This window comes from Garra rufa, chromosome 17, assembly GCF_049309525.1.
Source record: "Garra rufa chromosome 17, GarRuf1.0, whole genome shotgun sequence".
NCBI lineage: Eukaryota > Metazoa > Chordata > Actinopteri > Cypriniformes > Cyprinidae > Garra > Garra rufa.
This window is the reverse complement of record NC_133377.1, coordinates 13,941,906-13,964,215: the sequence shown is the minus strand read 5'-3', so window position 1 is coordinate 13,964,215 and position 22,310 is coordinate 13,941,906. Positions and strand designations below refer to the sequence as shown.

Genomic DNA, 22,310 nt, shown 5'->3' with positions numbered 1-22,310 from the left:
TCAAACAATCCTGAAAAAAGTGTCAGTTTCCACAAAGTATAAAGCAGCACAACTATTTTCAACATAATAATAATAAATGTTTCTTGAGCATTAAATCAGCATATTAGAATGACTTCTGAAGGATCATGTGACGGAAAGCTGAAGTAATGATGCTAAAAATTCAGCTTTGATCACAGGAATTAATTACATTATACAATACATTGAAACAGAAACTTCCATATAGCTAAGTGCACTTATCAAATCACAAAAGTCTGGGATTTAATTAATTTGGTCTGTGGTACTGCATGTTTCAGTGAAGCGCATATACACTTATAAAATAAGAAAAGGTATTCAACTGACAAACTCAAGGTTTAATGTTGATAAAACAGGTTTTAATTCCCTGACAAACTGCAGGACCTGGATCACTGCTCTACATATAGAAATCATAAGAGTACAAACTGATACACATCCTTCCTGACAATTTTAGCAGAGGAAACACACTATATCATTATTGAAATTTTTACTTAATAAAACAAAAATCAGAGAAAATTCATGGATTTGTCATCTTTTATGAATTCATGAAGTTCCTTCCTCAGAAAACAGCCTGTTCACACATTAAACATGATACCTATCAACCCTTTACAGATGAACACAAAATTCTAGACAAAAGAAAAGCTAAGAAAAATAATCCACGACAGATTTCAGTCAAGCCTGAAGGGAAAAGTGGATTACAAACAAGGTCAAACCCAAAGGGAGCGTATGACTGCAAGCTCTACAGGGTTATTATATTGCTTGACTGAAAAGAAAGGGTAGTGGGTAAACTGTGACGGATAAACACAAATACAGTATCAGACAGAGTATTGATCATGTGTATTGTGTGGACCAACTCGCAAAAGCTGAAAACGCACATACACAGGAAAGCTCCAGTTGTATAAAAATATTTGACGGTTTGTGAAAAGGACATGCTCAGCAGGCTTCTGGAAACCAGATGAATGACAATGAGACTCCATATCTTTGGCTCACTCATCCGGATACAACAGCTCCATGGTAAATCCCCCAGACTCATGGCATTTTCTCAAACACATACACCAGGTATATGCCTACAAAAGGAAGGAGAAGGAAGAGTTGTCGGTCTACGTTAAGGACGAGACATCATGGTAATTATTCACATTAAAAACACGTACTAAATTAAACTATGCAAAAATATCAACCATTTTGAAATGCAAGAAACTCACTCTGTGGAAGTATGAAAATGCACTGATTATCTGTCATTGTGTACAAATTAGGGATGCTCATATTGACCGTTTAACCGTTAACCGACAGTAAGAATTTTAACCGATTATTACTATCAGTTATGAGTCCCTCAGTTGTTCTCAGCGTGAAAAGACAGATCTCAAAATCATACAGTCATTGTTGGAAAGGGTTCAAATAAACAAAAATGCTGAAAAAACAAAACAAAACAAATAACCTATGGGACCTGAAGGATTTTTTTAGAAGAACAGTGGGCAGTTTAACTGTTCAGGACAAACAAGGGACAACACAGAATTAAGAATCAAGGGGATGTAAACTTTTTATAAATTCTTGTGGACTAAAAACGTCTTTTATGTGAAACTGAAATTTACTGTCATTTTTAATACATTTAATGTATCATTTCTGAATAAAAGCATTCATTTCTTTCACACTTTGGAATGGTACTGTACATAGAAACAGAGATAAAGAGATAAAACAGATTAGGAGAGTGTGTGTAATGAAATATTTTGAAGTATATTTGAAATATACCAGTCATATTAAAAGAACGCCATGATACTACCATTGCACGTGTCCAAAAAAAAAGCGTGTAACTACTTGAACTTTTCTGTTCGAGAAGTTGGAAGTTAAGTGCTTCTAATTTAATCGTTTTTTCTCTGAAGGCCAGCCCACACGCTGTACTTCAGTAGGAGGAAATATCAAGTACTTTTATCTTAAGAAAAGTGATTTCACAGCTGGGGTCTTTAATTTCCTGGCCTGGGTGCGGGCAGCGTTTTCAATACCAATGAGCGCTTTTATGAATATGCATGTCGAACAGCTCAACTGTGACTTCTGATGAAAGTCACTGTATTATCTTGCATCTTTTTACCATTTGAATTCATAAAAAACCTTTGAGACAACATCTGATGTGTTTCATGAAGTTAAAACATCTTCTATTTTAAAAGACGCCCATTAACACTGATTTCAACAGGAAGAACATCATCACGTACTTGTAGCCTCCCACTCAGACTTGCTCAAGGTTCCCTGTGGAGAAAGAGCAAACCATCAGAACACAGCTAATACAAAGAAAAAACACCTTCTGCTGAAGAAAACGATATTAGGGCTCACCAGTGGACGTCTCGATGAAGGATTGGCAGCGATTTTCTTGGCGTGCTCGTACTCCCCCGGACTGTCGGACGCCAGTCGGCCCCTCTCATCCGTAGGGTATTGCTATGACAACAAGATGACACAAAACTGTTTGATTCTGGCAAAGTAAAGATAGGCCGGTATGGTTCAACAGACATCATTATCTACAGGTAACACTAGATAAAACTTGCCACTAGGCAGTTGCTAGGCTGTTCTGGGGGGTTGCAAGAGTCAACTTTCAAGTCTGTAAGATATTCGGAGTCTATACGGTCGCTAGGGTGTTCTAAATAGTTGCTAGGGTGTCTGCACATAGTGTTGTTTTTGGCGGCAGATTTTAATTTTAGTTTTAGTCTAGTCTTTGTGTGAAGCTGTCATTTTAGTTTTTATTAGTTTTAGTCACGTTCATACTCTTTTTAGTCTAGTCAAGTTTTAGTCGACTAAAAGTTTGAGCATTTTAGTCTTATTTTAGTCAGAATTACCCATGACTATTTTCGTCTAGTTTTAGTCGAGGAAAACTGATGACATTTTAGTCTAGTTTTAGTCAACGAAAATTGTATTAGTCTATTTTTAGCAATTTTATTTAACCCAGTCAATATATAATAAGTACCTAATAGTATAGACGAAACCAAAGTTTTCTTTTAGCCAAACCCATTTCAAACAAGGTTATCTTATTACAGTATTGTTACCTTATAGGCTCAAGAATACATCCATTCCAGACATGGAAGATGCTCTAATTTGAAATTACAACAATTATTTTACCTACCAAACATGTTAGAAGTACACACACATAAATTGAAATAAAATAAATAAAAACAAACAATAAAATAAATAAAACTGCATCACATGACAATGCCAGAAAAAAAATTATACATTCAAGTTTAACAAACGTGACTGCTTCGTATTCTGATTCAAACACTTCAAACACGAACCCCTTGCGCAGGTTTCAAGTGTCATTCACTTCTTTATTAAGAATAAATCATAATACGAATAAATATGTATGTGTAGTTTTGTGCATGTTCATTTTGTAGTAATTCCCGCTTCAAAAGCACTTCTGATTAATAATAATATTAGTCAATTTAACAATATTCTTAATTTACTTTGATCATCTATGGCTACACAAATCATGCTTGTACTTTTATAAGTTTATTTACAGATTAATTATTTGTGTAAGTAAAATATTTCTTATGGTTTTCGAATTGATTGATTCATTTTATGGAACTGTCCAAAAATCGCTTTGACATCTGGGACGCAAAAGAAACTTTTTCCACCTTTGACCACAAGATGTCATTAGTGTACAACGTGTTGAAAAGCTTCGAGTAATTAAGCTTTTTACGATAGAGTTGAGGGGAACGCTTCGGTGCTTCAAAAAGCTTCATTTTCCCATCACTACTAAAAAGTAGGAAAAAATGTATGTAATTTCTTCTTTCTCTCCCAAAGACAAACCACAGCTGACCGGCCATCGGTCCCTTTTTCTGAGTCAGACTTAACGTTTGTAGTCGTCTTCTAGATAATGCTACGAGTGTGACTTGAGAAAGTGACGCCGCCGGGGGAGTCACGTGACGTGCTCATGAACCTAGACGCACTTGAGTAGAGCTCTGCACTTTTGGCCCCTTTTTGCTGATTTTTTCGCTTTATCTTAAGTTTCATTCTAAGTTTCATTCATTAATAATACTTCGCCAGATGGCATACAATCGTAAACACCAGGACTTGTCTCCGTCGGCTTCTCCGATTAAGAAGAAATCAAAGTCACCGAACACAAGCGATATGGTTGACAAGATGGCGAGCACTGTTGCGCAGTTTGAGGACATTCTAAACAATGAGTTGACGGCGATGCGGAACGAGTTTGCTTCACACACGACAGTTGTTCAGTCGTTATGCTCTAAACTGGATCTTCTTACTGGGGAGATGAGAGAACAAAAGAAAGTTGTCGCAGATCACTATAGGCGAGTAGACGCGCTTGAACAACAGGTAGTGGATCTACAGGATCGCAATAGGCGCAGCAATTTACGGCTGGTGGGATTACCTGAGGGTTCCGAAAAAGACGACCCTATGGGATTTTTGAAAAGATCGTTACCGATATGGCTTCCGTCCCTGGCGGGCAAAGAGTTGGAAGTGGAGCTAGCGCATCGCGTGTACACCAGGCTCTCCTCAGATCGAGCTAAACCCCGGGTTTTCCTCTTTAAATTGCTGCGGTACACGGACAGGGAGCTCATTCTGCGGGCAGCCAGACTTCATGCCCCGGTGAAAACATCCGACGGAGCAACGCTCTCCTTCTTTCCAGATTTTTCTCCCATCACCGCAAAAAGAAGAAGTGCATTTGCGCCAATTAGGAAGGAAATGAGGGAAGCTGGCACCCAGAATTTTCTTCTTTATCCTGCAACGCTGAAGGTCATTCTCAATCAAGGTGAATCTAAGATGCTATACTCCCCAGAAGAAGCAAGAGTTTTTCTCGGGGTCGATTCATCCACTATGTCTCAGTGAACGGTTACTTGCTGTTTAATTGGAGAAGCGATACTAAAAGTGGTTAGGTGACTGTTTTCCATTGTTCGCTTTAATGATTATTTCTTTTCTTAATTCACAGTAGAAACTACATGTCTATACTGTAAAGTTTACTGTTTATGTCTGGCGTTGTGTACTCTTATTTTTGGCAGTTTGGAGACTCTTAGTTTTATTACTTTTTATTGTTTATTTTTTTAAATTATATATATATATATATATATATATATATATATATATATTCTTTTTTTTTTTCTTCTTCTTTCTGGATATACTACCTAGTCAATATGTGACTACGGGGCCAGTGTTGGTGCTTCAGTAATGTGCAGGTTTTTGTTGACACCACGGATCATAATAACGGAGGCTGGCAGATTAAGGTTTGTTCTTGGTTTGATCTGCCATAGTTCATGGGACTGTGTTGATCTCTCTTTGAATAGTGATGGGAAGGGTGGGGGGTGGTTTAATGGTAGACTCAACGGGTTTTATTTTCAAGCTTGTATTTTGTCATATTATGCTGTAATTCTGTTTGATACTGATGACTGACCTCAATATTCTGAGTTGTAATATTAATGGCCTAAATGGCCCTCACAAACATACAGGATTTTTGGATTTTTTGCGAAGAAGAAAAATTGATATAGTGTTAGTTCAAGAATCCCATTTGAAAGAGGAGGATATTCACAGGTGTAATAATAAGTTTTATGAAGTGGTATCTCACTCATCTTCGGATATTAAAACTAAGGGTGTCTTAATATTGGTGCGGAGAACTTTAAATATGACTATTTTAGATAAGGGTTTTGATACAGATGGTAGAATTACATATATAAAAACAATTGTGGAAAACAGGAATATTGTATTTCTTTCAGTTTATGCCCCTTGTATTCCTGACCCTACTTTTTTCTCTGTTTTATCTCTTGAAATTTACGGATTCTGAAATTGTATTGGGTGCAGATATGAATTCTGTAATGTCCCATATTCTAGATAGATCTGGACCAAGGGAATCACACTCTCAAGCTTTTTGTTCTGACAAACTTCGGCAATGTGTAACCTCATCCTCGTTGGTAGACATTTATCGTTTATTAAATCCTTCTGCTAAGTCATTCACATTTTTTCCGCTACTCATAAATCCTATTCGCGAATTGACTATATTTTCCTTTCTACTTCTTTATCTCCAGCTGTTCGTGATGCTGATATCTGTTCTTTATCTCTGTCGGATCATGATGGAAATTTGTGCAGATTATCTTTGATCCCTCGACCATCTCGTGCCACTCGATGGCGATTTAACCCTAAATTGTTACAGGATGAAAATTTTTGCAGTCAATTCAGAAATAAATTTGCTGAGTTTATTGAAATTAACCGAGGTTCAGTGGATGATCCGCAAACTCTTTGGAATGCAGTTAAAGGATTTATAAGGAATAACTCAATTTCATATGCTTCTTTCCTTCAGAAAAACCAACACAAAAAGATAGCCGAGCTGGAATCACAGCTCCAGTATCTGACTAGAGATAATCAACGTTCTTTTTCAGACAATACACTCAGCAAAATCATGGCGGTTAGGTCTGAACTCAATTCATTGCTGAGATCCAGGGCAGAATTCCTGATTCAAAGATCCAGACAGAATTACTATTTTCAAGGGAGTAGACCAAGCCACCTTTTAGCTCTAAGACTTCGTAATAGTGAAAAGTTTGCTAATATTTCAGCAGTGAAATCCCAATCTGGGCATATTATGACAGACCCAAAAGACATTAATATTGCCTTCCAATCCTTTTACTCGAACCTCTATACTTCTTCTGCTGATGGTGACCCTGATTCTTTTGTATCTTTTCTGTCCAACATTGATCTACCGCGGCTGTCAGATTCGGATTCCGAATGCTTGTCTGAACCGATCACTCTTCAAGAGCTGGAGTCAGCAATCCGATCTATGAATAAGGGGAAATCCCCAGGTATAGATGGTATTAAACTTGTAACCTTGTATTAAACTGACTAACTTACAACGTTGCAGATTACATGGAGGTCTTTCTTTCCCCAATTTTAGACTGTACGCTCAAGCCTTTTCCCTCCGCCCTTTATCAGTCTGGTTTGATTCTGACGCCTTTGTGTCTTGGAGAGCAATTGAGGAATCTGTCGTTCATCCGTATAAATTGAAGCATCTTGTTGTTTCGGGGGTTCCACTTAGGCAGTGTAAATCTCAGTTTGGTCCCATTGTAACCCACCTCCTCTCCACATGGAGAGATGTTGAAAGGCGCTCATAACAAGTTACAATATGGCATAAGCATTCGCCTATTTTCCACAATAAGAATCTTTTGTCAGGCAATATTCCATTTCATTGTCCGCAATGGACTCATAATACAGTAAACACTCTGGGAGATATCTATGATGACAACGGTTTAAAATCCTTCCAGGATCTCAGAACTCAATATAATCTTCCTGGCACCTCTTTTTTCATGTATTTGCGCATTAGATCGGCCCTACGGGCCTATGGGGGTGCCTTGGAACTCTCAGTTGCCTATTCATCCTTTGCGCAAACTAATTCTTCCTTCTGAGGAATCTCCTTCCTCTGCTTCAGCTATCTATCACTTTCTTCTTGAGCATTCATACAAACTTTTATCTATTACAACTGTTTGGGCCAAAGATCTTAATGATGATGTGAATGCTTTATTTTCAGATCAGGTATGGGGTATGTTTAAACTGTCTTCGAAAAACCCTAATCACCAAATGATTCATTGGAAATTGCTTCATAGGGTTTACTAGACTCCAATGAAACGTTTTTATATGAATCTGTCGTCTTCTCCTAAGTGTGATCTCTGTTCACAAGGATCTTTAGGGACATTTTTGCATTTTTTTTGGGAGTGCCCCTCTCTCTCAATTTTTTGGTCTCAACTTTCACAGGATCTATCATATTTGCTGGGCACTGAGATAGGTTTAACTCCACGGCACTTTTTCATGAATGATTTCTGGGACCTTACTTTATCTGGCCAACAAAGATGTTTACTGTTATCTGCTCTCACAGCAGCAAAAAAATTGCCCGTTGGAGTCCTCCTCACACAATGGACAGACGAACCTGGACGGTGTATTTGTTGGACATTATATCAATGGAACTCTCAACTTCTCGTATACATGGATCTAATGTCAAAACTGTAAATTTATGGCAGTCAGCTTTTAATGTTGTGTCATCCTTTCTAAAATCGTTGTAAAAAAAATAAAATAAAATAAATATAAATATATATATATATATATATATATATATATATATATATATATTTTTTTTTTTTTTTTTTTTTTTTTTTTTTTGGTGGTTGTTGTTATCTGTTTTGTTTTGTCTTGTTTAAAGTCTACCAGGGGTGGGGTGGGTTCTTAATTTGCACATTTGATTTTTGCTTTATATTATTGTTATTTGAAGAAAATTCAATAAACGGTTGTTAACAAAAAAAGAGAAAGTGACGTCGCCTGCGGTTTAGACTAGAAGGGATACATCTCTGGCTACTGGGCATGCGCACATCAATCTGACGTTATAACATTTCGTTTCGTCTCGTTTTCGTCGCCGAAAATGAAGAGACATTTTAGCATAGTTTTTATTTTGTAAACCACATTTAGTCTAGTTTTTATTCGTCAACGAGATTGCATTATACATTTTATTATAGTCATCGTCACATGACCAGCATTTTCGTTTCGTCTCGTTGGCGTCACGTGATAAAGGTTCGTTGACGACGATATTTAGTCACAATTTTCATTGACGAAAGCAACACTATCTGCAAACAGTTACCATAGAGATACTTTTTTTAAATTAGTTGCCTGCTCGTATCAAAAGTGCCAACCATGTCTCTGTGATGTTTTGAAGCAGAGATTTGTCAGTTGTACTGTATTGTTTTCTAGGGTGCTGTAAATGGTTGCTAGGGCATGGTTACGAAGTTGCTGGGTCACTACTTATTGGTCATGTACACTGTAGCTAAATTAGGCTATCAGTTTACCTTTAAGTGCTTAATCCTAGTCTGTACACACACAGATCAGGCATTTACGGGAGTTACAACCGCATTCTACAACCAAAAATTTAGGTAGCGGCAAACGCATTTATAGAAATTCTATGCAGTGTACTTAACCAAACTCAACAACTAGTTGGTAATGATGTATTTAAATGCGTATCAGAGTTTTGTCTTTTCTGCATGTGTACTGCCAAAATTCCAAGAATAAAGCCGAAATGTTTCGAGAACAAAGTGTAAATTCCAAGAATAAAGTCAAAACGTTTCGAGAATGAAGTAGAAAGGTTTTGAGAATGAAATGGAAATTCCGAGAAAGAAGCCAAAATGTTTCAAAAATAAAGCCAAAATGTTTTGAGAATTGAGTCAAAATTCCTAGAAAGTGGAAATTCCAAAAAAGTGGAAATTCTGTGAATAAAGCCGAAATTCAGAGAAAAGTCTAAATGTTTTGAGAATGAAGTCGAAATTCTGAGAATGAAGCCTAAATTGAGAATGAAGCCAAAATGTTTCGAGAATGAAGTCTAAATGTCTAGTCGAAATTCCAATAATAAAGTGTAAATGTCGAGAATAAAGCCGAAAAATTATGAGAATGAAGTGGAAATTCCAAAAAGAAGCCAAAATGTTTTGAGAAAAGTCAAAATTCTGAGAAAGTCGAAATTCCGAGAATGAAGCTGAAATGTTTCAAGAATGAAGCCAAAATGTTTGAGAATGAAGTCAAAACTTCAAGAAAGAAGTGGAAATTCCAAGAAAGAAGTGGAAATTCTGTGAATAAAGCCGAAATTCAGAGAAAAGTCTAAATGTTTCGAGAATGAAGCCGAAATGTTTCAAGGATGAAGTCAAAATTCCAAGAATGAAGCATAAATTTCGAGAAAGAAGCCAAAATGTTTCGAGAATGAAGTCTAAACGTTTAGTCGAAATTCCAATAATAAAGTGTAAATTCCGAAAAAAAAAAGTCGAAACGCTTCAAGAATGAAGTAGAAAAATTTTGAGAATGAAATGGAAATTCCAAAAAGAAGCCAAAACGTCTCGAGAATAAAACTGAAATGTTTTGAGAATGAAATATATAATATTGTCAAAAAAATGACACATTGAGTTTATTCTCGACATTCTTCGAGTTCATTCTCGACATACTTCGAATTTATTTTTGTAATCTTAGATTTTTTTATACATATAATTATTTCCATGGCACTGAAGCACCTTTGTAGAAAAACTCTGCTTTTCTACAAAGACGCTTCAGTGCCATGGAAATAAAACTATGAAAAAGTGGAAAACTACGAAAAAAACTATAAACTATGGAAAAAAAAACTTGAACCTCTAACACATCTCTATTCTTTGCATTTTACTTATTTTCTTTAAAAAAGGAGCATAATACTTTATCTACTTGTCTTTTTATTTATCATTAAAACATTACCCTCTAACACTAGCATTCTTTATCTATTCTTTTCACTCGTTTTATTTATATTTTTAAAAAAGACCCTCTAACACTAGTGTTCCCTATTCTTTATATATATTATAAAAAAAAAAAAAACTTGCTACATGTACTGTGTTTGATTAACCAAGAACTGTCAGAGCACTTGGATATTATTGCTCTTTGGTTGGTTTTGATTGCTTCTATTGTCCTCAATTGTAAGTCGCTTTGGATAAAAACATCTGCCATTTCCAAGTCTCTATGAGATTCTGAATTAAGTCCACTGGCTTTTTAGTCCAATGTATCGAGTTAACTAATTTTTTTTTTTTTTTTTTTTACAGAAGAATAGAGAAATAATGATGAAGGAAGGAGGAGAAGATCTGGCTCATAGTAGAAAGCCTAGGACGAAATCAGACCAGTTTTATCCAGTCAGCTGAAAATCAAGGGCTTTTTTTCCTCTGCAGTTCTGGAGCAGACATGTTCACGTTAGCACTGGGAGGCTAATGGGATTACAGCAGATTGTGAGAGGGATTTCTCACAGGGAAAAGAAGCCTGAAGGGTGTTAAATATGCTCAATTTGTGCTAATATGCAGTTATGACAGCTGAGTTTGATTATGGAACTGTGCTCATGTGGATACAATCAATCTAACTAAACGTCAGTCAGAACACTGGAATGTGCTTAGACACACATACAGGACAAATCAAAAGTATCTGATAAAATTATATAGTTATTATACATAAATGCTATAATTTATTACTTTGTCAATGGCATCGAGTGTCACTTTATAGTCAGGAAAAATAATTACTACAGGAAATAAGAAACGTGCAATTACTTACGCAGTAAGCAGTTCATAAATGTATGGGTCAAAGACGTAAAAGGGTTTAAGCGTATAAACAACAAGTGTAATACTGCTTTAAATTTTTGTTCTTTTTCCAAAAAAAAAAAAATTGTTAAAGTTTTCTGTTTAACTTAATTGCATTTTAGTTTTAGTTTTTCTAAACAAAAAATAAATATCATACATTTTTCCCTAATTTACAGAAGACACCCACTAAAATGTTATTCAGTGTAATAATCTTGTCAGGCATATTTACAACAAAATTCAATTCATGACATATTAAAAGACGAACTGCTTTCACCCTTTTTTTTACTAATTTAAAACACAATAAAATGTAATATGCTCCCTTATACCTTTATACATTTTAATATGTACAAGTCAGAATAAGCATGGTGTTTGAATTTTTACATAAATATTGTTACACTGAATGACAATGTAACATTATTTCAACAAAATTTTGCCATTTTATTCTCCAAAAACGTACTTGAAACCTTAAAAGTAGACACTTTACTTACATTTGATGTGCTTTCTGTAGAAATCACTTTTGTCAATTTCTTTTGACATAGACATCTCAACGTCTTTGACCCTTATACTAATAAATGTGAACTTAAAAAGGTTATAGTAAATACAACATTAAAAACAAAAGACAGAGAATATCATTTATATAACAATTTAACTAAATATTTCATTACAAATAAATCTAATATGCTGTGCAGAGACACAAATAAATTTGACAGTCATATAAGGTTAAAGGCATAAATATAAGTAAATAAAATTATAATTGTTTTGTTGCAGTTGTTATTACTACTAGTATTATTATTATTATGGAGGAAACTCACCAAAACATGGGAGGAATTTATAAATGGCATTCACAACCCATGATACTTTTATAATGCAACTTATTCCTGAAATAATGCAGGCCATTAAAAAATCAAATAAAATTATAGGGTGGGACTGATCAGAAATTGACTGACTAATGAAAAGTCATCTCTATATAACAGGTGGTTTAAAAGAAAGGGCTGAAAATAACAGCAACCAAAAAAGCAAAGCAATTTATTTTGCTCAAGGATTTAGAAGAAAAGCATGTTTTCCTTTAATAACTGAAGAACAAATGTGTATTACAACATTAAACAAGGCCCATTTTGATTTAATGCTGAATATCAAGGGCTGTGGATCAAAGATGCAGCATTTATACTCTAACACAATTCAATTTTACTGTATTGTTTTTTAAAAAAAATGCACTAAAGAATCAGTGCTTAACTGTCATTGTTTAAAAGCTCAAGGCTAGAAAGAGAAATGGTGAAATTAAGCATGGACGATGAACACTATCACATGAGTGGCAGCTTGTATATTTGTGTACTGTGACTGGAAAAGACAGATAATAGTCTGAGAGACTCTATTTTGTGTTTTTTTTTCTATTATTGTGTTACTGCATTTTTGCATTTGCAAAGCAGAATAATTAATAAAATATGTACGGAGGAATTATTATAGAATTGGATTGCAACTCCCATAATCATCATTAGATTAAACTGTGGGGCACATGAAGAATTAATAGAGGAAATAACCAAGAGGTTGATTGATTATCAAATGCCAGCATCAGTCTTGGACACATTAAGAACAAAGCCACAAACCTCCAGCGCCTGCATCCACTGCATCAGAACTTTATTCTTCTCATCTTTAACTTTCTCCTCAAAGAATTCATTGAAGGTTTTCTTGTAAACCAGACGCATGTTGTACTTTTTCGCCATTCTGGACAAAAAAAAAAAAATCAAGTTTTGTTATTAAAAATAATAAAAGAATAAATAATAAACAGTTGTGTTCAAACAAATATGAAAGTGAACAAGGTGCAAATATTTTTCATAGCTTTTATTTCCAAATTTAATATATAGTGGAAGCATTACACATTCAATTCAAAATTAAAGTATTAAAAGAAGTTTACTTCCAGAACAAATTTACAGAGGATGTACTCACCCCCTTGTCATGGAAAATGTTCATGCCTTTCTTTCTTCAGTCGTAAAGAAATTATGTTTTGAGGAAAACATTTCAGCATTGCTCTCCACTTCTATGGTGCCCTGAGTTTGAACTTCCAAAATGCAGATTAAATGCAGCTTCAAATGATCCCAAATGTGGTTGTAAACTATCCTAGCCAAGAAAGAAGGGTCTTATCTCAGTGAAACGATCGCTTTTTAAAAAAAAAAATTATTATTACAATTCATATACTTTTTAACCTCAAACGCTTGGCTTATCTTGCCCTGCCTGAACTCTGTTTTTTCCAGTTCAAGACAGTAATGGTATGTCGAAAAACTCCCATCTTATTTTCTCCAAAACTTTAAAAATCAATTAAAAATCATCCTACATCACTGCAGAATTTCCAACCCAGTGTTTGCAAAGTGAACATGCAAAGAAGATCAAACGCCCTTAAAAAAAAAGGTAAAACAGCAATGTAGGACGACTTTAAAGTTGAGGGAAAAAATTAGATGGGAGTTTTTCGACATACCCTAACTGCCTTCAAACGGACAAAACAGAGTTCAGGCAGAGTTAAAATGTATATAAATTGTAATTGAAAAAAAAAAACCCAAAACAATGCTTTCGCTAGATAAGACCCTTCTTCCTCGGCTGAGGTCATTTATAACTGCATTTGGGATCGTTTGAAGCTGCATTTTGAAAGTTCAAACTCGGGGCACTATAGAAGTCCACTATATGGAGAAAAATCCTGAAACGTTTTCTTCAAAAAAAGAATTCCTTTACGACTGAAGAAAGAAAGACATGAACATCTTGGATGACAAGGGGGTGAGTACATTATCTGAACATTTTCATTCTAGAAGTGAACTTCTCCTTTAAGAGATTTTATGAAGTCTTTTTTTTAATTACAGGAGGCACAGAAAAGGAATATTAAGCTACTCAAAAAATAGCAGTATTGACATTTTTCTCTTTAAACTTAAACACTTATATAAAGACATTTTTTACCTTAAGTTTAAATTACTGAACTAATATTTAGTTGCATAACCAATCTGTGTTGCATCGAGTCAACCAACTTCCGCCATCTAGCTTCTGTAGTTTATTCAAACTGATCCATGATACCTGGCATATGATAAATAGGCCCAACACAATAGTATGAAAAACATCCCCATACCATGTTTCAATCTTCACAGTGTACTGAGGCTTGATTGAATTTAGTACCTGGGGGTTGTCTGACATACTGTCAATGACCACTAGTTCTGAAAAGAACAATTTTACTTTCAGAGGTCCACAGAATGTTATGCCATTTCTCTTTGGGCCAATCAATGCGTTCCTTGGCAAATTTTTACCAATTCTTCACACTGACAGCTTAGCTTCGATCAAACGTCTTCTGACTGTAACTGTACTTAAAAGTATTTTTAGATAATCTTTGATCTTTCTGGAGGTGATGATTGGCTGGATCTTTGCCATTCTGACCTTATTCGAACCATTTTAACAGTAGTTGCTCGTTTTCTTTTGAGTGTTTTGGGTTTTTGCTGCCATTTTAAAGCATGAGAGATCATTTTCACTGAGCATCCAATAATTTTCTGCACTTCTTTTCACATCTTCCCTTCTCCAATCAACTTTTTAATGAAGTTATGTTGTTCTTCTGAACAATGTTTGGAATGGCCAATTTTACTTTACAATTCAGAAAGAAATACATTTTACAACGCATCACATATTGCATCCCTTCCTCCTTAAAAAAAGGACAATTAACGACACCTATTTTTTCACAAAATGAATGAATTCTTTGATTAAACCCCACACTGCTATCATTTTGAACCAGAGATGTTCATAAGTCTTTAACTTAGAGTCCAAGTCTCAAGTCTAGAGCCTCAAGTCATTTAATGGCTCGCTAAAAAATGGCATTCAGAATCCTCATATATTGAAATCTTCCCATTTCCCATATATATATATACATAAATGGAACACTTAAACAACACAATGTAACCCCAAGTGTTCCCTTTTTTTGAGCAGTATATATATATATATATATATATATATATATATATATATATATATGCTTTTTTTTAAGAAGGGATGTTAAGATGTAAGGTTAATGTACATCCAGCCTGTTACGTATATGTTTTAATCCATTACCATGTTCAAAGCAGTTTTTCTGTAATCAAATTCTATAATAAGAGTCCTTTCCACCATGACACGATACCGTGACACAGATATTACAAAACCATACAAATAAAGTATTTATTTTTGATATAAGTCAGGGGTATTAAATAAAAGTTTCCAAGATGCCTCTATATTTTTTCCAAGCAGAGGTCCGGACAAAAACTTTACATTTATTGTATTTACATTTAGATACATGTGACAAAAATACTGTTTCTGTTCAGGGTTTTCCTCCTGAAATCTATACTTTTTTTTTTTTTTTTTTACTGAAAAGCATTATCTACTAAAATGTCTACAATCATCAAAATGTTCTCATCTTGAACAGAAAAGAAAGATAACCAGCAGTTTCAAAGTTTAAGTGATATCCCAGCCGTCTAACAACAATATTCCTATTTATAATTAGCCTACATGGTTATTTTGAAATGTTCTGAGCCTACAGATTAATAATGCTAAATTTAGATCAGAAACATCATCTTACATCTGGTTTGAACAGTCAGAGTCATAGGTTATTGGTAAATAAATACATAGTAAGAAAAATAACTAGATTTGCAGCATTGTTTTTTTCTGCTGTGTTTTAGTGAAAGTAATCTATAATTTTGCTGCTCACCGTGTTTCTGTTGTAAAAATAACAGCGTCATGGCGCACGGAGCTGAAAGGGCTCGAATAAAGCACGTTTGGCTTTAGATTAAATACTAGAGTATACAGCGCTGAAAGATATTTGCCAAAGATGACAGAGTGTTTGTTATGTGATCGGCTCCGCTGTTTTGATCCGCTGCTCACTTAAAATTGTGCCGCTGTTACGACTCGCGGTCCGCCTTTTGAATATCAGTTATATAAGTATTTGAGAATAAAAGACTTGAGTTTCTTTTAAACTAGTTCTTTTCCTTGAGTCGAGTCAAGTCTGGAGTCATTTCAGGTCGCTTCTGAAGTCTATAAAAATGCGACTCGAGTCTGTGTCACTAACTCGAGTACCCATCTCTGTTTTGAACACAACTCTTTCAATGCATTAGTCAATTACTCAGAACAAGCAGCATGTCAGGCCCGTTGGATCTGTTGTTATGCTTTTACACTACTACATCCACAAGCAAATTATTTGCAATGCAGAAATATCACTACTGCTAATAACAGTGGGTCATCAGGTTACTGATGTTGTACTATTTTTTTTAACACAACTGTATTATTATCATCATCATTTATGATATTCCTTCCCCAACACAGAAATGATCAGTATCAGTGTTTTCTTGCCAAACCAAATCATTTTTTAACTGTGTTATTAAATCAAGAATATGGCCAGCACCACAGCACATATTTATGGAGCTGTTGCGCCCTCTGCTGGTACATCAGGAAAATAACAATCATGATGACACAACTGTGTTGAGATGAGACACTTACTCCTCAAACAGGGGGAAATAAACCAGAAACTCTGGGACGTTGACGACACCCTCCAGACTGAAGTCATACTGACAGCCAAACAGAGGGTAGTCTCCTTTCTTCTGGAAGGTCACGCTGAACACTTCATTTCCAAAGCTGTTGGAGTCTGACTCCTCCAAGCGCTTCCTGCGGATCGAGAGATGATAACATTAAAGCACATGCTGAATGTGTAACAACAGTTTATCATTTTTGGTTAACAAAAACTGAGGCTTTAGAACAAAATGAGAATTGATTTGGTCTGGTTAACACGATTACATTATTTAGTTGTGAATGCAATTTTAAATGGTATATTAATTTTGTGCTTTTTAATTTGACTACAATGACAGAAATATTTAAAAAACATCTCCGATTTAAACTTAAGTGGCAAAAAAAAGGTGACTGTACTTTACCAATACAATCTTTTCTGAAGAGCCAGGACTTTATAAAAATTGCATCTATAAATGATTACTGGCATATTAAAAGTGATAATGTCAAAATATAATGTAATGTTTTTGAGTTCTAGGATTTTTTTAATAACACAGCTATGTCAGAATTATTCAACCCCTGTTCAACATTGCTGTTTTTTTAGTCACTTATTTGTATGGTGGGGAACAAAATTGTCCTAAAACATAATTAAGCCTTTAGAAACTCCATTAGAAAAGAGAATTAGCTTGTGCTGTTACACATACATACAGTTAGCCCATGCATGTGCTAAGGTTTTAGTAACTAATATGACAAAGTCAGCACAGCTCTCACAAAAGCTATAGAGATGCTACAGAGAATAAATAATTTTGTTACTTTAGAAAATCTAAGGCTATATGAAGATTTCCAAGGCATTAAAGGTTCCTAGAGACACAGCTGGCAGCCTTATTGGTTAGTTTAAAATGTGTTGTACCAGAAAACCTTTGAAGGTGTTGAACAAAAAAGCACAGTATCATAAAATGTTTAATCAGAACAACTGAGAAAAAACCTGTAATGTACAACCAAAGACTTGTAAGATGACCCGACGAAAGGAGGAAAAACATTTCAATGCAGTGTATAAGAAGAACACTAGACAATTATGGCCTTCATTGACATCTTGCCGAATACCACTCTTGACCAAGAAGAACAAAAAGGCCGACGTGAACATGTTAAAGTTAATTTAGATAGACATGAGGAGTTCTGCAAGAATGTTTTATAGAGTGATCTGACCAAACTGGAACTTTTTGGACATATGGATCAGTGGTGCAAAAAAGGCAGCGCTTATGAGCAGAAGAACACCATCTTCATCGTCAAACTTTAAAGGTTGTATCAGCGATTTCTAGCCTGAAACATAAAGTGTCAAATTCAGCTGACCTTTCATCACGATCCGCTCACTGCCTGCCCCATAAATTGTCTGTGAAAAAACCGCGTCTCTCTGGTCAGCCTAGGGTCCGAGATATGCCAAAAAAAAACAATCGGCACTACCAACCTTTCCACAGATAAACAAACAGTGTTCCAACCAATCAGCGTCAGGGGTTTGGTGTTGTGGACTTTCGCTCCGCCTCCCTCACATCCCAGCACCAGTAGGAAAGTCCACAACACCAAACCCCTGACGCTGATTGGTTGGCTGATTGGCTGATACAACCTTTAAGGTAGACCAGAGGGGTGTTTTATTGTAGCAGTTAGTGGAAATCATAACCGTATGAAGGACATGATGGATTCTTTGAAGTATCAGGCCATTTTGGCAAGAATTGTGATGCCTTTGGTGGAAAGACTGAAGTTGATGAACAGTGGACTTTCCTACAGGACAATCATCCCAAAGTATACATTCAAAATTTACTTCTGCGTTGTTCAGGAACAGTCATGCAATGTACTTGAGTGGCCTGTTCAGTCTCCAAGTTTAATTTTCATTGAAAACATTTGGTTTAATTTGAAGAAAGCAGTGGCAAAGTGAAAACCAAAGATTATCAGTGATCTGAAAGCTTTTTCAGGCGAGGAATGGCCCTAGATTGCAGTAGAGAGGTGACAGAAGCTTCTAAGCACTTACAGGAAGCGTTTTTTGGCGGTTTTAAAGAATAAAAGATTCTGCACCAAATTTGACTTTTAGGGGTTGAATAATTGTGAACACGAACGTTTAGAGCCAATTTGATTTTTTTTTTCATTATTCATCAGCTTACGTTTTCAGAATGACTCAAATGTGTATTAATACATTTCTCTAACAGTGTACTGACGCCTTTGTTGAGTTGTTTTTACAGAAATGTGTTCTCTGCAGCAAAATGTCTTGCAGGTCAAGGGGGTTGAATAATTTCGATTGCAACTGTATTTATTTCTACGAATAAGTTTAAACTATCCATTTCTATTAATCAGTTCAAAACAAACTGAATGATTTGTTTGTATCACAAACTGAAAACAGTTGTAATTGAAGTATCTTCTAACATACACATGCAGCACTTTTCAAACATTTGAAGTCAAACACTTGAGATTGGGAAACACATTCACTAGGAAATTTTTTAAAGAAATTATTACTTTAACAAGAAATTCTTTAATTAATCAAAAGTGGCTGTTAAGACAATGTAAAAGATTTTTATTTAAAATAAATGCTATTCTTTTGAACTTTCAACTCATCAAATATTAGTTTTCACAAAAATGGGTAATTATAAAAAAAAAGTTTTTCAGCAGCAAATCAGCATATTAAAAATGATTACTGAAGGATCATGTGAAACTGAAGACTGGAGTAATAATGATTAAATTGTAAAATATTTTTATATATATATATATATATATATATATATATATATATATATATATATATTCACATTCGCTCCCTTTCAAATTGTAATAATATTTCACAATATTACTGTTTTTAATGTATTTTTGTTTAAATAAATACAGTTTTGGTGAATGTTTCATAAATAATCACAATAAGCCCAGCATTAAAGAAGTTGTTCACTTCTAGAACAAAAATGTACACATAATTGACCCCCCTGGTCATCCAAGATGTTCATGTCTATCTTTCTTCAGTCGAAAAGAAATTATGTTTCTCAAGGAAAACATTTCAAGAATGCTCTCCATATAGTGGACATCTATGATGCCTGTAAGTTTGAACTTCCAAAATGCAGTTTAAATACCGCTTTAAAGGACTCTAAACAATCCCAGTTGAGGAAGAAGGGTCTTACCGTGAAACTAACGGTTATTTTCTTTTTTTAAAAAAAGACAATTTCTATACTTTTTAATCCTTAAATGCTCATCTTGTCTAGCTCTGCGTGCACTCTGTGTATTCCTGTTCAAGACAGTTAGGGTATGCTGAAAAAGTGCCATCTCTTTTTATCCTCCAACTTCAAAATCGTCCTACATAGCTGAAAATATATCGACCAAGTGTTTACAAAGCGAACATGCAAAGACCGAACGCCCTTTACAGAAAAAAAGGTAAAACAGCGATGTAGGACGATTTTGAAGTTGGAGGTGAAAAAGAGATGGGACTTTTTCTACATACCCTAACTGTCTTAAACTGGAATACACAGTACACAGAGCTAGACAAGACAAGCATTTAAGGTTAAAAAAAGTTTTTTTTTTTTCATAGAAAATAACCAATTGTTTCACTAGATAAACTACATTTAAACTGCATTTTGGAAGTTAAGACTCAGGAGCACCATAGAAGTCCACTATATAGAGAGAAATCCTGAAATGTTTTCCTCAAAAAACATAATTTCTTTACGACTGAAGAAATTATGACAAGGGGGTGAGTACATTATCTGTACATTTTTGTACTGGAAGTGAACTTCTCCTTTAAAACACTTAAAGTCACTTGCTGCCACCTATTGGTGGTTTACTTTCACATTTAAAAGTAAATTTACATTTAGCAGACGCTTTTATCCAAAGCGACTTACAAATAAGGACAATAGAAGCAATCATAATCAACAAAAGAGCAATGCTATGTGCTTATGAGTGTTATGACAAGTCTCAGATTAGCTTAATGCAGTATACGTAGCAATGTCTTTTTAATTATATAGTAAACAAAAAGAAAACGGATAGAATAGAAAAAGTTTTGTTAGTTGTATAATAAATAAAAAGAAGATAAAAAAAGAATAGAAAAGGTTTTTTTTTAAGAATAGAAATGGAAACACAATAGAGAGTGCTAAAGTTAGAGGGTCAAATAAACATGGAAGAGATGTTTTTGTAGCCGATTCTTGAAGATGGCTAAGGGACTCAGCTGTTCGGAGTGAGCAGGTCATTTCACCAAGAGGGAACATTTAAGGTAAAAGTCTGTGAAAGTAATTTTGTGCCTCTTTGGGATGGCACAATAATGCACTGTTCAAAAGTAAAAGTAGATTATCTAATAGCTATCTAATCAGCAAAAAACTGATTTTAAGCACCAAGCTCATAAAAGATGACGCATGAATTTAATATGGATAGACCTAAAAGTCAGTTTAAATAAATTTTAGTGTGCAGTAACAGTAAACGGAATTTCCCAACAACAAAATAGCGGCCAGTGAAAATACTGAGTGGCTAGTAATTTTGGAAAACCACAAGCCACAGCGGCAAAAAAGTTAATGTCATGCCCGGTTTAGCACAGTTTTCACAAAAAGGTGATAATTATAGGAAATATATCTTGAGCAGCAAATCAGCATATAACAATGATTCCTGAAGGATCATGTGACACTGAAGACTGGAGCAATGATGCACAAATGAATACAGCCTTGGTGAATGTTTCATAAATATTTAAAAATTCTACTGACCCCAAACTTTTGAACGGTAGTGTTGAATGCACCGAAATAAAAATTCTTGTTCTAAACTGAACAAAATTACACACTGGGCCAAAGGACGATTACCGAACTTGTTTTTTCATGTTTTTACCCCATGTACTTTGCCAATTTTTTTTACCATTGCATAAATTAAATAGCCAGCATGGGCTTTTTACAGTTTTGTCTTGCTTTTCAAAGAGCAAAAAGCAAATATTTAAAAAATATTTACTTAACATTGAACATTTTTAACATTCTAGTAGACATTATAGCCTACCAACAAAGCACAATTTAACTTAAAATGAATAAGCTTGTGAAACAATATTCTTTGGCCATTTTATAGACCCCCTTCTTGAATCAGGCATGTGTTTTAATGTACAAATAAATGCAGCCTTGCTGAGCAAAGGAGAATGTTATAATACATTTATTAATAGAGCTGTTGTAATGATTATCATTATATTTGTCTTACTTCTGTATTTTATTTTACAGAACAACAGTAAAAAGTACAATACTAACATTTATGAATGTTAACTTATTTTGGCTAAACCCCACAAGAAGATCTCAGTACTACTTTTTGTTGACAGCAGCAGATTTATGAATGATTCTCATCAGGCAAATTTTCCTTGTGCTTTCGACTTTGAACCCTGGCTAAGGAGCTCGTGCAGAGCTATCAGAATAAATACAATTTGTGTGTGTATTAGACAACAATGTTCTGTAGTTTTTTTACTAATGGTTTAAGGCCATTTCGCGATTTCAGTCATCATACAGTAACCAGCAACAACCACCCCTTTCTCTTCGCATGGAAGACATGTGATGCGATACTAAACAGTCTCTCGCTGTCGGTGCTTTTAATGATTTTTGCGTCGTTCTCTGACATTTTTAAATGCTTCCACACTGCCAACATGTTTGCTGAATTAGTGTGCGCCTCTATTTGAGCGCATCATATCGTTGTTTGGTATAATTAGGGGCCAAGCACCGAAGGTGCGATGGCACCTATTGTATCCATTAGGATTCT

General features: G+C 34.9%; 1 protein-coding gene across 1 annotated transcript in view; it reads right to left on the bottom strand.

Annotated features, from left to right (window-relative positions):
* Positions 1-349: 349 nt before the first annotated feature.
* Positions 350-22,310, bottom strand: part of rnmt (RNA (guanine-7-) methyltransferase) — a 41,658-nt gene continuing 19,697 nt past the window's right edge. Inside the window, exons 7-11 of the mRNA XM_073822037.1 lie at positions 16,578-16,742; positions 12,695-12,812; positions 2,335-2,436; positions 2,217-2,250; positions 350-1,079 (exon numbers count right to left, since the gene is read on the bottom strand). Of these exons, the coding sequence (XP_073678138.1) occupies positions 1,042-1,079; positions 2,217-2,250; positions 2,335-2,436; positions 12,695-12,812; positions 16,578-16,742 (457 nt within the window). The 3' untranslated portion in view covers positions 350-1,041. The remainder of the gene's footprint in view (positions 1,080-2,216; positions 2,251-2,334; positions 2,437-12,694; positions 12,813-16,577; positions 16,743-22,310) is intronic.